Source organism: Physella acuta, unplaced genomic scaffold, assembly GCF_028476545.2.
Source record: "Physella acuta isolate Inbredline_101_S28 unplaced genomic scaffold, ASM2847654v3 ptg000487l, whole genome shotgun sequence".
NCBI lineage: Eukaryota > Metazoa > Mollusca > Gastropoda > Physidae > Physella > Physella acuta.
Window position 1 is genome coordinate 304,871 of NW_026732006.1, and position 18,057 is coordinate 322,927.

General features: G+C 36.8%; 1 protein-coding gene across 1 annotated transcript in view; it reads right to left on the reverse strand.

Annotated features, from left to right (window-relative positions):
• Positions 1-12,108: 12,108 nt before the first annotated feature.
• The window catches only part of LOC131944283 (homeobox protein SMOX-1), a 46,633-nt gene continuing 40,684 nt past the window's right edge, over positions 12,109-18,057 (reverse strand). The window contains exon 2 of the mRNA XM_059304841.1: positions 12,109-16,712. Coding sequence (XP_059160824.1) covers positions 16,432-16,712 — 281 coding nt within the window. The 3' untranslated portion in view covers positions 12,109-16,431. The remainder of the gene's footprint in view (positions 16,713-18,057) is intronic.

Sequence of the window (18,057 nt, forward strand, 5' to 3'; positions counted from 1 at the left end):
TACAAGAAACTCCTTGATTTATTTCTATGATTATTGCTTAATCAGTGCTCATTTATTGCCTAATATGACTTAGTTTATATACACAGACGTACCGTATTTATAGGTATATTAGACTATAAACAAGTTATGGCGGTAAGAAATGAAGGCAAGTTGTATATCAGCCTTTTAGCAGTGGACGCTGTTGGAAAATCGATATTATTACGAAATGATAGACAATTCAAAGAATTAACATTTGATTGAATTTTTGAAAGTATGTTTTCATTTTAAAATCTCGTTAATAAGCATTCTACAATCCTAGCTGCATCGAAAATTTGAGGAAATATTACGGTAATTAGGGCTCTAACGGTGCAGTATAGGTTGACTATTGGCTAACTATTGTAAAAGGATAAATCTCAACGATTATTCAAAATATAACTTTAGTATTGTATCCTCCATTAGAGCATTACTAAAGTTCTCTAATTGAGGATACTTGAAAGGTTTAAATTGAAAAGGCAATCATTCATGTAGGTCAACTCGTCATTTCTTCACTAATTAAAGTCCAAGGCCTAATTAAAATTATTGCAAGATGCCGGTCAACGATAAATCAGTCAGCGGTCAGTGGCCGCTCACCAGAGCGTGACGTCTACCGTGCCACTGTTCCTGTACTCACGTCATCACTCTGATGTTGTGGCTTCTGTTGCCACCGCTGGTTAAGGCTAGTGTTAAAGTTACTTACAGCTGTGGACCTCTCACTCACTCATTTTTAACCGTAAACTCTGCTGTGTTACTTATTGAATTGATAACCTCTTTTCATTAAAAGGGCTGGGAAGGGGGGGGGGGGGTACTTCTGGAAAAATAATTCTTGTATAATTTAGACCTAATGAAGACCCGAATACATAAAAACCTTAATGTAAACGACATTATTGACATCAATAGTCCCACATATTACATCAACATCAACAAACAGCTGTGACAGATCCACACAGCAACATTCTCTCTCATCTTCAGGTCATCAAACATTACATCACCCTCCTCACACACCACAACATCTCCACACACCAGACAGACGTTCCCAGACTTAACATCACCATCATCGCACATCACATCAATATCAACACACACCACCCATTATCACATCACATCACCATCACCATCCCATCACAAATGCCATCCCATTCCATCCCATCCTCATACCATCACCATCACATCACCATCACATTTACATCAACATCACCCTCACCATTTAACCACAAATATAATCTCATCACCAACACCATCTTATTACCATCATATCACATTATATCCTATTTCATCCAATCCCCATCCCATCATTATCCCATCACCTACGCATCACCATCCTGTTCCATCAACAACTACACACATATGCATACCCAGGCATCACATCACCATCCCGTTACATAACCAAACCATAACATCAACATCCACACATATCACCATCCACAAACAACACCATCAACACACATCACCATCCTCATACACCACATTAACACCCTCCCATATTCCCATAAACACCCAGCCCTCATCTCACCCAAAAGCCTTCTCCACCGATAAGAAAACTTTCTCACCCCTCCTGTCCCAACCACCTGACATACCGGAAGTAGGAAATTTTTCCAGAGTTGCCGAACGTCATTATAGTCTTCATACCTGGTTGTTATACCTCCCATTGTAGTGGTGAGCGATGTGTTACCATGACAACATAGTTTATTGACGCCATCTTTGCTGCTATGATGATGGCGTGAAATGTGTCAAGTGTTCGCAAACGGCCTCTCGTCTTGTGTGGTCAGCTCGAATGGACGTAGTGGTCAATATGGACGAATGGAATCTAGACAGTAGAGTCAATATAGTACAATAGACAAAAAGAGAAGTATGGACTAATGGAATAAGGCCAATATGGTCAATTCAGTATAATAGTTAATGTGGGCAATAATAAAATACGGGCATTATCATAGATTTTGTACAGGGAACAATCTTGGCAAGATGGAAAGTAACTACTATGTACAGACTAGTATCTGGATAGTAAGTAGTAGAGTGCACTATGTAAACATATAATATATATATATATATATATATATATATATATATATATATATATATATATATATATATATATATATATATATATATAACAAGTTGTAGAATATTGGTGGAATGGAAGATATAGACTACATTGACTAGATGTTTCCAATAGTACAGAGGTTTCCAAACTGATTACTGCGATTTACTTGAAAACTCCAGAAATCTTGTGCGCTATTTAAACTTCTATTTACCCCATAAAATATTCTTTTCGGATAAATATGTATTGTTAAATGTATTATCATAAAAATTGGTAAACAGAGGGACTAACATTCCTTGTTCGACAATTTGGGTGCCTTTATATGTGTTTTACTTTATAGAGGTAGTGTGGTGTGTTTTTTTGACACTTTTCGGGCCTCTTTCAGCACTTAGTCTAGTCATCGCGTCTAAGTTTTGAAACCACTGACAAGGCGACCACTAAATGAACATATTGTGGAAGTAACCGCTTGAATATAGAACAGACAGAAATATAAAAGTACATATGCATTAAACATATGGTGATACATTGTTTTACATAGACAGACATGTACACAATGAACTGAGCTTTACAGTGCATGCGTCCATATTGACAATGCTGACTAACAAATGCCATAATGTGCAAATGATGGACTCAAATAAATTAAACTATCCTCTATTAAAGATGTTATACACAAATCCCTCTTTAGGTCCGCGGCCGCAGTAAATGTAAACCTATCCCGCAGTAAATCTACGAAATTCATAGATCTACAATCTACATCCTCGCATAATTCATCTCGGAATATATGTTGCACATAAGTTTTTGCTCATATGAGGGTAAGTTGATGTTGTACATTTGAATAATATAGTAACAATTTAATTTTAATTTGGTTCCACTGATTTTAATCTTTAATTGTCTAATTGCAATCACTTTTCAATTTCTTTTGACATTTGCTGGTCTCGACAAAACCAATTTCAGACGTTTAAAAACTGGTGATGTTATCAAACCCAGTTCAAACATGGCCTGATGCCGCGCCGCTTTTGGTGACAAAAACAGCCGTAAGATGTATGGGTTTCCACTGCCACGACACGACAACAGCAGAGGTCAGTCTTGGTCCCAGGTTGTACCAGCGTTAGGTTGACCTTTCGCTTGGCCTTGTGGGAATGCTTGCTAAACGGCCGAGCTGAAGGGGCCTGCACACGATAAAGCTAGACCGCTTTGTTGATGTGTTTATTCTCTTAGTTAGGATTTATAAAAAATAAAAATTTCTGAATACTGCATGGACGTACAGTGAGCATCGGGCTTTTCTGGGTTTGACATAACCTTTATGTGGTCTGAAATTTATGGCCAGCACGCAACTGTCGATGTTAATTTATTGACTCCAGTCTGTATTTGCCTGCAATGAAGTTTTCTCATATATTCTCAATCATCCAATTCACACTGTTTAACATGCACATAGCTTATCATAAGCGTGTTCTACGACCTAATAGAACAACTCACTCGGGTCGGTCTACATGAACGAAAAAACAAAACTTATTGACAAAAAGATAAAGTTTAAAAAAAAAATCAATTCAGAAAATAAATCACTTCACTACGCGACATCTTTCATCTTAAAATGAAATTTATTTCACAACACTTTGCGTTGATTATATTTCCTTATCCAACAACCCCCCCCCCCCTCCTTTTTTTTAACCTCCGAGCTAATTCGATTAAAAAATATCACAAATTAAAGCCTGTATTGTCTTTCCAGGGGTACCACGTGATCGAATCAGGGGGATTTGGTTACCTCTAGACAAGGCCAACAACTATAATTAAAAGTTCAATGTCCGCCATCTTGTCCGCGCATCCTAAGGGCATCTCCCCATTCAACCTTACGCCGGTGTTCATTGTAATTGTCGTGTTTAACAGGTTGTAAATTAAAAAGAAAAACTTAGCCTTTTCGGACACCGTCAAGGGAAGACTTGCGTTTGATGACATGAAACCTTAGAGCCTTAGCCAACCTTCATCAGTACCTGGTCATAGACGGTGTTTTTTCTCTCTCGATAATCAAGCGTGGCTAATTAGTGGAGTAATTATTGCTTTGAAGATAATTCATCATAGCCGTGAGGTTATTTTGCCGATGGGTAGTGGTTATTTGAATTATTAAAAAAAAAAGTTTAATTAAAGTTATTGGCTTCATCGACCGTCATGTTTTGATTTCCAAAGGGAATAATAGAAGAACGGTCGTTAACTGTTAGATTAGAACTGGTTTCATTGTACATTGGAAGGTTTGACTTCAAGAAGTGATATTAGCAGACAGGCTGTTTTAATGTCACACATTTGTATTGATGTCATCTTTTTTGTGACGTCACCAATTTTTGTGATGTCAACATTTTTTTGGTAATAGCATACTTTGTATAATGTCACCACACTTTTTATGATGTCACCACACTTTTTATGATGTCAACTTTTTGTATAACTTCACTACTTTGTATGATGTCACCATTTTATTGTGACGTCAACAGTTTGTGTTATGTCATCATTTGGTATGATGTCAACCATTTGTTGTAACATCAGCACACTTAATATGATGTCCCCATTTTGTTTTGATGTCACCACTTTGTATGATGTCACCACTTTGTATGATGTCACCACTTTGTATGATGTCACCAATTTGTAACATGTCACCACATTTTGCTATGCCATAATTTTGCTGGTAACCGCTAAAAATAGACTGAAGAAGCCAGATAAATATGTCGAACACTTGCTACAAACGATTCTCTTCCACCAACAGACAGTAACTTGTTTACGTTCAAGTTGTGGTCGAATGGTTTAAAGCGAAATATCCTGCATCAAAGTCTCGAGTTCGATTACATTAATGTAGGGCGTGTACTTAAAGGTTCTCTGTGACCCCGCTCCCCTCTGGAGGGCGTGGCTCCCCTAATTCTGGTGGGTGTGGCTGTAGGTTTTATGTGAGTCAACTCAGCTCTATTACATACCTATGCTATAGCGTCATTTGCCAAACGTAAAGCTGGCTTAACACTGCACAAAATGTCTTCTTACTTTGTTGTCTCTATCTCAATCGGACTCCGTCTCTGTCTCAGTCTGTCTCTGTCTGTCTGTCTTACTACATTGATACCACAAGCAGCACACGATACAACGCAGCTCCTTACGACACCGCATGTCACAACACTGACGCTGCGACTTACAACACAATACCACACAGTATAACATAACACCACACAGTATAACATAACACCACACAATATAACATAACATCACACAATATAACATAACACCACACAATATAACATAACACCAAACAATATAACATAACACCACATAATATAACATAAAAACCACACCATATAACATAACACCACACAATATAACATAACACCACACAATATAACATAACACCACACAATATAACATAACACCATACAATATAACATAACACCACACAATATAACATAACACCACACAATATAACATAACAGCACACAATATAACATTATACCACACAATATAACATAATACCACACAATATAACATAAAAACCACACAATATAACATAACACCGCACAATATAACATAACACCACACAATATAACATAACACCTCACTATATAACATAACACCACACAATATAACATAACACCACAACACAATACAACACCCTACCACACCATACAACACAACACCACACCACATAACACAGCGACACTCTCACACACCACGACACTGATTATCTCACTACCATCACCCTTGTACCTCTTCACTTAAACCTCAGTGGTATCTTCCCAAACCCATATCTAACCCAATTTACAAATTTGCGCTTTTAGCACATTTGGTGTTGTAGCTTTTAATTGTAATTATCACCGACGACCAATGTAAACACAATCTTTACCCGTAGAATGACAAATAAAAGCTCCGTTACAAAACTATTTCTTAAATTAAATCGACTTTAAAATTTTGGTTGTTGGTGGGATAGGACGTTGTGGCAGAAATAGATCTATAAAAAAAGTTTCAGAAGACGTTTAGATCAGTATGGCTTGTCTGGATTCGTGTTGTGATCATGAAACCTGAATAGCGATACTGATCTATCTGTACTAAATCTATTTTCGCTACCTTTGTCTCGTTAGGGTGTTGAAATAAAAGATACTATGTCTATATTTGTCACAACTCAGCACAAAATGGATATCTCTAATCACGCAGTTAACACGAACAAGGTTTCTATTCATGCCAAAAAAAAAAAAAAAAAAAAAAAAAAAAAAAAAAAAAAAAAAAAAAAAACATTAGAAAACAATTCTCCAAAATCCACCCCCACCCACCCCCACCCTGAAGGCGCTACCCCGGTGGGCGTTTCCAGAAATAGAAGAAATAAACCAGATCTATCTGCCCCTGCCAAAATTGGATCGGTTCACACCCTGCTCAGGTTACCATTCCCAGCCTGTCACAGAAGTTAGAATTGTCCGGACGGTGGGTGGAATTGTCCGGACGGTGGGTGGAATAGTCCGGACACGAGGCTGGAGGGGGAAGGAGACATCCATAAAAATGTCAGCCCCGCAACCGTAACCCCCGCCCTGATCTCGCCCCACGGTTTAGGCCGAGGGAGTAGCGGCCCTTACCCAAGTGAAATGAAGTAATGTGTTTCGACAAGGGATGCAACTCGAGTTTCGGTGGGTAATCTGCATTGGGGTAAAAGAAGACATTAAATAATAGTTGAATTGTGATTCGGATTGAGTCATAGCAGATTTATATATTATTATTTTTTTTTGCTGAAGTTTCGAGAAACTGGAGTATTTTGAACTAGGATTATCAGAACAAAATAGTGTACCTCATTTGACGGAGAGCCACAATAAAAATTATGTGTAGAGAAATCTAAATAAAAACATTGTTTTACCCCTAATTATTCATCCTGAAAAGCAATAGATATCATGCCTTTTTTAAACCATACTTATCCTACCATCTTTCTCTCTAGCAGAAGTTCTCTACCATCTCCCGATCTACAAGACGTATCCTACCATCCTACCCCTAACCATCCTTCCTCTATACAACACATATCCAACCATCTTCCACTCTCTAACAGACCTCCTCTATCATACCCCCCTCTACCCCACATACCCTACCATCTCCTCTACATATATCCCACCCTCCTACCCCTAACCATCCTTCCCCTCTACAACACATATCCAACCATCTTTCATTCTCTTCTATCATACCCCCCTCTACCACTCATACCCTACCATCTCCTCTACATATATCCCACCCTCCTACCCCGTCTACCAGACGTACCCTACACCCCCCCCCCCCTCACACCCCACCCCACCCCAGCCCCGCACACACACGAAGACGGTTGACGCCTCAGACCGTGAGTTGTGAAAACGTCAGCTGTGAGATTCCCAGGTGTGGCTCACGTGCAAACAAAGAAAAGATAACCCTGACTGTACGTATCGATAGAGATCGATTGCTGAAATCTCCTCCGCTAGCTACTAAAAATGATTTACCTGGGTTTAGACGACATCTTTTATTTTCTTCTGTGGACAAAGAAAAGTACTTTACTCTCTTTATATTCAAGCCTTCGTTAGTTTATGACTGGGAAAGTCTATATTTAATTGTTGGCTTTTTGTTATAGAAAAAATGGGGATTTTCCGTTGAGTGCCAGCTGTATCCAATAGGGTAACTGAAAGGCAATTGGAAATTCCCGATTTTTTTTTTTGGGTATCTCCGTTCAAATTGCAACGAGTATGTTGTCTGAATTATACGTCATGAAAGTAATTTGTTTTAAATTCTACAAATAGGTGAAAGGTAAATGAATGTGTCTGTGATGTTTCTGTCTTACCACAATGACATCAAGCATAACGACACAACGCAGACCCTTACGTTACCACATGTCTACATACTGACACCACACCCCACCCCACTACACTACACCACACAATCCAACACCACACAACATGACACCACACAACAGGAAACCGCACAACATGACACCACACATGACACCACACAACATGACACCACACAACATGACACCACACAACATGACACCACACAACATGACACCACACAACATGACACCACACAACATGACACCACACAACATGACACCACACAACATGACACCACACAACATGACACCACACAACATGACACCACACAACATGACACCACACAACATGACACCACACAACATGACACCACACAACATTACACCACACAACTTGACACCACACAACATTACACCACACAAAATGACACCCACTGACAAATACACTGGCATTGCACTGATACCACACTGACACCTCATTGACACTAAATTGACACTACACTAACACCACACAATCCAACACAACACCACACAATCCAACACGACACCACATGTCAACACAAACGTAGCCACAAAACACCACATTCCTCACATTTTCCCTAACACGCCCATCCACCAACCCCTACACAGTGTACGCCACTTCCTAAATTTCTAACATAATTTGTGCAACAGGACACTAAACGGTGTCAGGCGATCTTTTTTACACCACAATTAAAGATCCCACCCCGCTACAAGATATATTGTTTAGCCAGGATAATATGTCCCCGCGTACTTCGCTAAAAGACTTTAGCTCCTAAAGCTACATTGACAACTTGTCAGTTATCACTGTTTGTGGCGTAGATAGGGTTTGTGAAGTTCTTATAAGAAAATTATATTTCGGCTTCGGTTGAAAAAAAACATTAACTCGTAACATTTTGTAAATAAAAATTGTACTTCGAAATTAAATATTATGAAAATATTGCCATTTAACTCGTCGACATAGAAACCGAAATCATATCCTGGAATAGAAACAAACTGAACTCTAAACACAAACCACATTAACTGCTGTTATATTTTTGTTTGTTTTTGTGTATTAGGCAGTGGCCAGAGCTAGCTTCAATCCGTTTAGAGCGTGCACATTTATAAAATAAATTTTAAAAAATTTGAATTTTTAAAAGTAGTGTCTTGGATTTAAAAAAAAAAATTGATGCTTATATCACTACAACATAAAATGTTGAAAAGCGTTTAATTAAAGCACTTCTTATGTTCTATTTTCTTCTTTTTTTTTCTTCTACAGGGATTCAGGTTTTTAAATCCGTTCAAATGTCGGATTAAACAACGCCGCCATCACATTGGGATTAGCTATAAACTATTGATTGGGTCACACTTCCGACAACTCTGGAGGTAAAAATAAACTTAATCCCTTGGTGTGTTTACATGTAGATTAAGATTAGAGGATGGTTGGAGATTTGCGGTTTAATTAAAATAAACTATTTTTAGCAAGATTTTTCTTTAGATCCGTTTATAATTGTTTTTAGCTGCCACCACTGACTTCGATTCGTTACTATTAGATATGTTACAAGTAGACTATTTCGTTTTGTTTTAATTATAAACTAAATTGGGATTCAATGCTATGGTTTGTTTAGATTCTATTATACAAAATAAATATAACGTTACATATATTAAAACTTAATTTTTATCTGCCTTTGTTTTGAGTTCAATGTATTGTTTTGTTTTATTTATATTGAATTTTTCAAATGTAGCTGTATATGTTGTCCATAGATATTTTATCCATGATATCCTTTTAGCTGATATATTTTATCCTGAGAAATTTTGTCAGTGAAATAATTTGTTCTGATATAATTTATCATGGAACAGTTATATAAATATATCAAATGTAATTACCCTATGCTATGTGTTTGTTTCAAATGTATACAAACATTAATTTATTTATCGCTTCAAATCCAGAAATCCATAATGGCTAAATTGTGTTTTGTGTTCTTGTTTATGGTCGCTGTGATCAAATGTAAACTCATTGTTAGTTAGATCTCAAATGTGATTTTATATTTTACTGGTGTTTTTTTTTTAAATCTTTCACATTTATTAAACTTCACCTTGATGAGCTATGAACTTTTCATTTCCTTTCGATTGAGCGTTTACTGAAATACTTAAATTTATAGATCTAGTCATTCTATTTTTTATTCCAGCAAACATGACAGCACTCAGGTTTCATTTGTTGAATATAATAAGTATGTAAGGATGGTATATTGTGGAAGTTTATTGTTGAATTAATAACCTGCTGATTTAATATACATGTAAAATTATTCACTGCCCGGTGAATATGCCGGCAAATCATTAAATACACCTCACAATTCAATACCCCTGATAGTTAAATACACCAGCCAGTGGAATATATCCTGTTGATTGGTAGACAGGTGAGTATGGCGACCTTCCGTGTCAGTGCTTTGTTGCCGTGTTGTCAGTGACACGTGGACTTATGTGTCAGTGTCACCTGCTCCGTGTCAGGTCACGCGCGTCTGGTTTCAGCCGTTCAAAAAAAAAAAAAAAAAAATTGCAGCTGAAAAGGGAATTAACTCTAAAAGACAACGTGAATTTTTTTTCCCCCAATCCTAACTTTAGGTCAGAGAGAATCGGGTTGATGAATGTGACTATATTATTTAAAGAGATGAGGTTTAACGTGTAGGGATTAAAATGTTAAATAAAAAAAGAAATTAAATACAATCTTTAAATATAATTACTTTTTAATCTCAACATTAATTTTATAAACAAAAAATATGTGGCATATTGTAGCGTGATAAATGAAGACAACTGACCCGAGACATTTTGTGTTCGTGCTGTTTCTAGCTCTAACGACTGACCACTGGGATGATGAAAGCACGTGCATCGTGAGCAGACTAAATTGTACCAAAAACACACACACATAAAACAAAGGTAAACGTGTAGCGAAAACAGTAAGTCAAACTTAGATCGATAGACGTGACTGGAGAATGAACATTACTTGCCTGCTGACCACCGCACCACCAATCCCCCAACCCCTACAAGCTAACCCACTCACACACTGACCCATACACACAAGCTGACCCACCCCCACATCAGCTAGCCCATACCCCACAAAAGCTAACCCCTACCCCAACACACACACACTTTCCTCAACTTCTCAAAAATCTAAGTGTTTTCATGAGAGTAACCTAAAATCTATGACTTCCTTATCAACCTAAAAAGAATGACTTACACGTTCACTTTAAACTATGCCTAAGATAGTTACACAAAACTATAGAAAATATACTATATAGATATTATATTTCAGATGTTGTGGAACAATGAGATCAACTGATTATTTACCGGAGTGATTTTGTTCATGTTAAACTGTATCCCTCAAGATCGTGCTTGGTTGTGATGGATCCACGTCTGATTGGTTCAAATCATATGACAGTGACACAGTATGTGTCTGTGTATAGCACATGTGACGGTCACACAGTTATTTAAAATAGTCTGATATTGAAGCAGTTATAGGCCAGATAAAATAAATTCTGCATATGTTGCCACACTGTTTCATCAAGTTAGATAAGAAAACAAACATTGACACTCATCCCCCGCTACAGATTGCATTCACAATCTTAATCAATACTCACCCACAGCAAACAATCTTAACACACACCCACCACTCCCCACACATAATCTTAACACACCCCCACCTCTTTCCACACAGAATCTTAACACACCCACACCTCTCCCCACACACAATCTTAACACACCCCCACCTCTCCCCACATACAATTTTAACACACCCCCACCTCTTTCCACACAGAATCTTATCACACCCCCACCTCTCCCCACACACAATCTTAACACACCCCCACCTCTCCCCACATACAATCTTAACACACCCCCACCTCTTTCCACACAGAATCTTATCACACCCCCACCTCTCCCCACACACAATCTCAATAAAAAAGACTTCTACACTCCACGCGAATACAATCAGTAGAACATCGTAACCATTCCCAACCATCGTTAATTCAGTACATTCCCTAAACTACCCCACCCACATTCTCATTTCAAAATATCCCCTCCACAAAATCTCACATAGAACATTCCCTTCACTCTCCCCTTTGGTTAATTCAATTCATACCATAACTCTCACCTTCCATGCAATCTCAATTCAACCCCCCCTCCCACACAAACATAAACACACACGACCTCACTAGATATGCCCACACAACACTCTCTCCATGAATATATTTAATCACAACATTTAGAAAGAAAAACATTTTTTTTTATTTCCTGGAGGCATGGGACTAGTACAGGTAATTTATACGTACCATCTAAACAATGGCTAATCAAGTGTAAGTTTTTTTTAATAATAGGAACCTGCATGTACATTATGATCATATAAAAACAAATGAAAACACAAAAAATGATAAATATAATTTTATACACAAACACGAACATATTTATTTAGCATTAAGTTAAACATAAATTCATCACACAATATAAAATAGATTGATTTTTTTTCTCAATAAAGTTCTTACATAAATTAGTTGAACAAACAGAAAATATTCATCAATGTTGAAGCGTAATGTCTTGTCTTAATAGTACGTTGTCGTAGTGTAGTAGTTAGACGTAGTACGGTAGGGTGTCGCAATTTAGTAGAATGTTACAATAAAGTAGGGTGTCGCAATTTAGTAGAATGTTACAATAAAGTAGGGTGTCTCACTGTAGTAGAATGTTACAATATAGTAGGTTGTCTCACTGCAGTAGAATGTTACAATATAGTAGGATGTCTCACTGCAGTAGAGTGTAACAATATAGTAGAGTGACTCACTGCATTAGAAAGTTACAATATATAGTAGGCTGTCTTACTGCAGTAGAAAGTTACACTTTAGTAGGGTGTCTCACTGCAGTAGAATGTTACAATATAGTAGGCTGTCTCACTGCAGTAGAGTGTAACAATATAGTAGGTTGTCTCACTGCAGTAGAATGTTACAATATAGTAGGGTATCTCACTGCAGTAGAATGTTACAATATAGTAGGCTGTCTCACTGCAGTAGAATGTTACCAGTAAGTAGGATGTCTCAATGCAGTAGAATGTTACAATATAGTAGGTTGTCTCACTGCAGTAGAATGTTACAATATAGTAGGATGACTCACTGCAGTAGAGTGTAACAATATAGTAGAGTGACTCACTGCATTAGAAAGTTACAATATATAGTAGGCTGTCTTACTGCAGTAGAAAGTTACACTTTAGTAGGGTGTCTCACTGTAGTAGAATGTTACAATATAGTAGGGTGTCGTTCCATAATAAGTGGTCGTAATACAGTAGGCAGATGCACAATAGTAGACGGTCACAATGCAATAGGCAGTGCTGTTGTAAGCGTATGCGGGCTCGGTGATAGAAACAAAAAAAAATATCCAGTAAAAACAAAATAACAATAAATAAAACATGAAGTATCTTGTAAGTGTTAGGAAGGAAACAATTATAACTTAAATCCTCCAAATAAAATAAAAGCTAGTAAATTTGGCTGCGATGATCCAAGTTGTATAATGTTACTGAAAAACATGGATCACTGTTACTTTGGTAGAATATTGTAAGTAATTGAATTATACATTAACACATTTTGACCAATGTGAACAACTGAAGAAGATTTTGTACCAGGATATTAGTTCAATGATCGAAGAATTTCTTCACAATAAAACAATAATTAAAATTACTTCCACTGTTGAAAACATCCTATTCTATAATTTTTACTTTCATAACCCTTAAACAAATTTAATTTCAAAACAAGATCTATTAAGCGCTACAAAGAATTCGTCCAAAATCTCTAGAATATTTTAAACCTTCAATTATCCAGTTTTTTTTCAATATAACCTCAGGTTACTGTTAAAATTTTAAAGCAACATTAACTGTGAATATTGTTCTGAAATGGACACAGAATGATATCTTTATTTAAGTACAATCAAAACACAACATTTATAATCTCATTTTTTTAACTAAATTATAAAAATAACACGTATCTTTACACTCAACAAAAACAGCGAAATAAATAAAATTTAAAATCTATTCAAATATTATAAAATTTTCATTTAAAATACCTGTTACATAAAGAAATAAGAATGCCACTTGAAATTGATTTAATTAATTAATCAAACTTAAATTCACAAATTGTACTTCATCTAATGATGATGAGTTTTTCAGATGCTAAAAAATTATATTCAATATGGAAACTATAAAATCAGCTAGGCTTATAGACAGAAAAAGAAGTTAGAAAAACTAGTATGAAAACAAGTATTTTACAAACCTATTTTAGTTGTCCGAAACAAAATTTTGCCTAATTAAAACAAAGGACATCTAATGAGATAATTAGGTTTGACGTTTTTTTTTACACGAATAGACTGGAACTAAGTTTGAAATATGTGTATTCATTAATTAATTAGTAATGCTACAATTACATTAAGTGTATCAGTAAGTTATTTCATAAGGCCTACTATAATTAGTTTTATACTCAGCAAAGATGTATCAAAACACTTATTACATTACATAGGATGTATACGTTTTTCAACGTTCATTTAAGCCAAATATCAACAATACTTCAACGTTCATTTAAGCCAAATATCAACAATACTTTACTGTTCATTTAAGCCAAATATCAACAATAATTTACTGTTCATATAAGCCAAATATCAACAATACTTTACTGTTCATATAAGCCAAATATCAACAATACTTCACTGTTCATACAAGCCAAATATCAACAATACTTTACTGTTCATATAAGCCAAATATCAACAATACTTCACTGTTCATATAAGCCAAATATCAACAATACTTTACTTTTCATATAAGCCAAATATCAACAATACTTTACTGTTCATATAAGCCAAATATCAACAATACTTCACTGTTCATATAAGCCAAATATCAACAATACTTTACTGTTCATATAAGCCAAATATCAACAATACTTTACTGTTCATATAAGCCAAATATCAACAATACTTTACTGTTCATATAAGCCAAATATCAACAATACTTTACTGTTCATATAAGCCAAATATCAACAATACTTTACTGTTCCGAAACAGAACACAGACACTGCACGGCGCGGTTGAGACAAAAGTATAACCCTGACAAAACTAAGTAGATTAGTGGTCATATGTGGACATATAACACGCAGCACATTTGGTTGTATACCATAACATCATAAACAAACGTGAGAACCTCTAGCAGACGCCACAACAGACGACATCAACAACGGAACACACGTCACTTCCGAACGAACGCATTCATCCAGCCCTGTGGTGGTGAGATGCATACGTTAGACCTGGCGACCTGTTTCCGGTCACCGTTTAGCCTGTCAGAACCCGAGCGTCTCACCATCAGTCTCACCATATTGTCTCACCATTAGTCACGGGTCTGAACCAGTCTCCTACCATTGGTATACTAAGTGTGAGTTAGACCCTACTATTTCATATAAATATGTTTATAAATATTCTTGTAGACAATTGTGTTTATGAAAATTCCTTTTTTGTTTTTATTTTGTAATATTATGACAATTGTAAGTAATGTAAGGTTTCAGTACTTTGAGTATGTTTGTGGCGTATAAGTTGTCTAGGTGTGCTGCAATCATAAACATGTCCTAATTCCAGAGAACAAAGCTGAGTACGTTGTAAACACACTCATAACAACAGCTACACATCTCTGGGTACCGATGCACCACTACACACCATGTCAACCCCAACACTACACACCTTGACAACCCCAACACTACACACTTTGACAACCCCAACACTACACACTTTGTCAACACCTTCACAGTGAAACACAGAAACATCCTGTATCAATGACTTGACAAACTATACAACCAGTGACACGAACTACACAGTGTGTTGATGCCATACACCTAGAGGTGAAACCAATGAGATCTATAAAAACAGAGAGCCATTTATTTAAAATGTCACGTGGACACCTGGTGTGTCACACCTACCCTCGTACACACGGCCATCACGTGACCGCCTCATTACTCCCAATCATGTGCATTATATACAAGACAATATTTATATATATACTTATATACAAGATGTATATTCGTCTAGAGCTGATGAAACATCAAGATGTGTGAGATGACATCCAGATGTGTGATAAAGATAAGTTGACAATATATAACTGACATCAATTCATCGCGGCGTTGAGCAGGAACAACATTGGACACTTCCAGAAGTGATTCTGTGGCTTCTCAGAACGAGATATCACGGCGCCTCAAAGCTTTTGTCTTTTCCAGACCACGTTTTTCCAGACCATATTTTCCAGACCACGTTTTCCAGACCATATTTTCCAGACCACGTTTTCTAGACCACGTTTTCCAGTCCGTATTCTCATGTTAACTACACATGTTTAACTTATATTTGTTAAGTCATTTTAATATTTATAAATTCTCGTCATCGCTTAAGTCATTTTTTTTAGTCCTTGAAATCTGACTTGCATTGTATTTTGATATACTGAAAATCCGTTTGCACATGCGTATTCAAGGAACGCTTTCAAAACCATGTTGGTATTCATAACCCAGGCTATCGCTGGGAACAGATTGTTTCTTTATCTGCAGTCTCCGTCGTCGCTGAGGTCATCTTCGTCCTTGAACTCTGACTTGCAGTTGCTGTTGAGCTCCTGGATGGCCAGCTTCTCCTTCTTCAGCTTCATCCGGCGGTTCTGGAACCAGATTTTGATCTGCCGCTCCGTCAGACACAGCGAGTGCGCGATCTCGATGCGCCTCTTGCGGGTCAGGTAGTGGTTGAACTGGAACTCCTTCTCCAGCTCCAGGGTTTGGTACCGGCTGTACGTCTGCCGGCCGCGGCGTCGTTGAGCAGAGTTTGGACCTGGTGAAGAGAAAGTAAAACTCATTAGATCTTGTGGTACCAGAGAAAATTGTTACACATTAGTTGTTTATTCAGACGAGATTTTGTGATAAGAGAAACAAATTGTTACAACAATTAGAAATTTTCCTAGGTACGATCTGGTGTTAAGAACATTTTTTTACATGTTTGCAATTCATCGGGAAGAGATGTTTTGATTAGAGAAAGAAACACTATAACAATTTAAAAGTTTGAAAGTAGGATCTGGTTTTGAAATAGAGTATAAACGTGAGTAATACATCATGTAGTTCTTAACTGAGCAGATTAAGGACCCGGCTATGGGAGAGAAAAAGAGGTCAAACGTTGATAAACCGTCGAGGTGTTTCCTAAGTGCAAACATACCACAAATACTATCGATATTACATTGAATTTCCTAAACCCTGGACCAAGCTTTACCCGAACATTCATTGACAGCCGACGAGCCCATACACCTTTGTAACAAGACTTGACAGTATTGTTGTGGCTGTTGTTAAGTTATTGTTATTTAAACTTGATCATTGTTCTTTATTGCTTTTGTTGTTGTTGTTGTGTTTATTCATTGAGTAGAATCTTTGAAATAAAACTTTTATAGAAAAAAAAAATAATTGTACTATATTTCCGGCTGATTAAAGAGCTTTCACTTAAACCGGAAAGGCGTGTCGCCGCTTTATTTACCGGAATCGCTCGACACTATATTGCCAGGCAAGAGATCACAGAAGAGCCTATAGGTCTTATTTCCTGAACACAACGCCATTAGAGCTACAAGAATAAGCACTCAGTGAATCAATAAACAACAAGGCAAGAATACAAAACAGCTTTACGTAGCAAAAGCTAAGTTTTTTAGTACGTTGATTTTTTTTTTGGTAAAGTTTCATTCGATTTCTTCATATTCGTTATTTCAGATTCAGTATATACATGCTGTTATTGTAAACATATGGACATGTTTGTTGAATACTAAATCTTGGAAATTATGTTTTAACAAACCAATTAAAAATCCAGTAGGATGTGTACCTCTAAACATGATCTTTACCACTAACTGATTCTTTGATATAAATACAAGGTAAAATAAATAAATTAAAAAAAAATATTATAATGTATTTAAACGTTGACTTTTAAATTTTTGTTACTAAATGTGGTGAGTATGTGAAATATGTTGTATGTTCTTGATGACTAAGGTTACATCTTAACTTTGTAGGTCGGCTAACTCAAGTCAGCGGAACATTGTGTAAAGGCAGCCAACCGTGACGACCATTATTTCATCTGACACCGTGTGTGTAGGGGGGGGGGGGGGGGGGAGGGGCGTTAGGCCAGGTAATCCGGTACAGGTGGA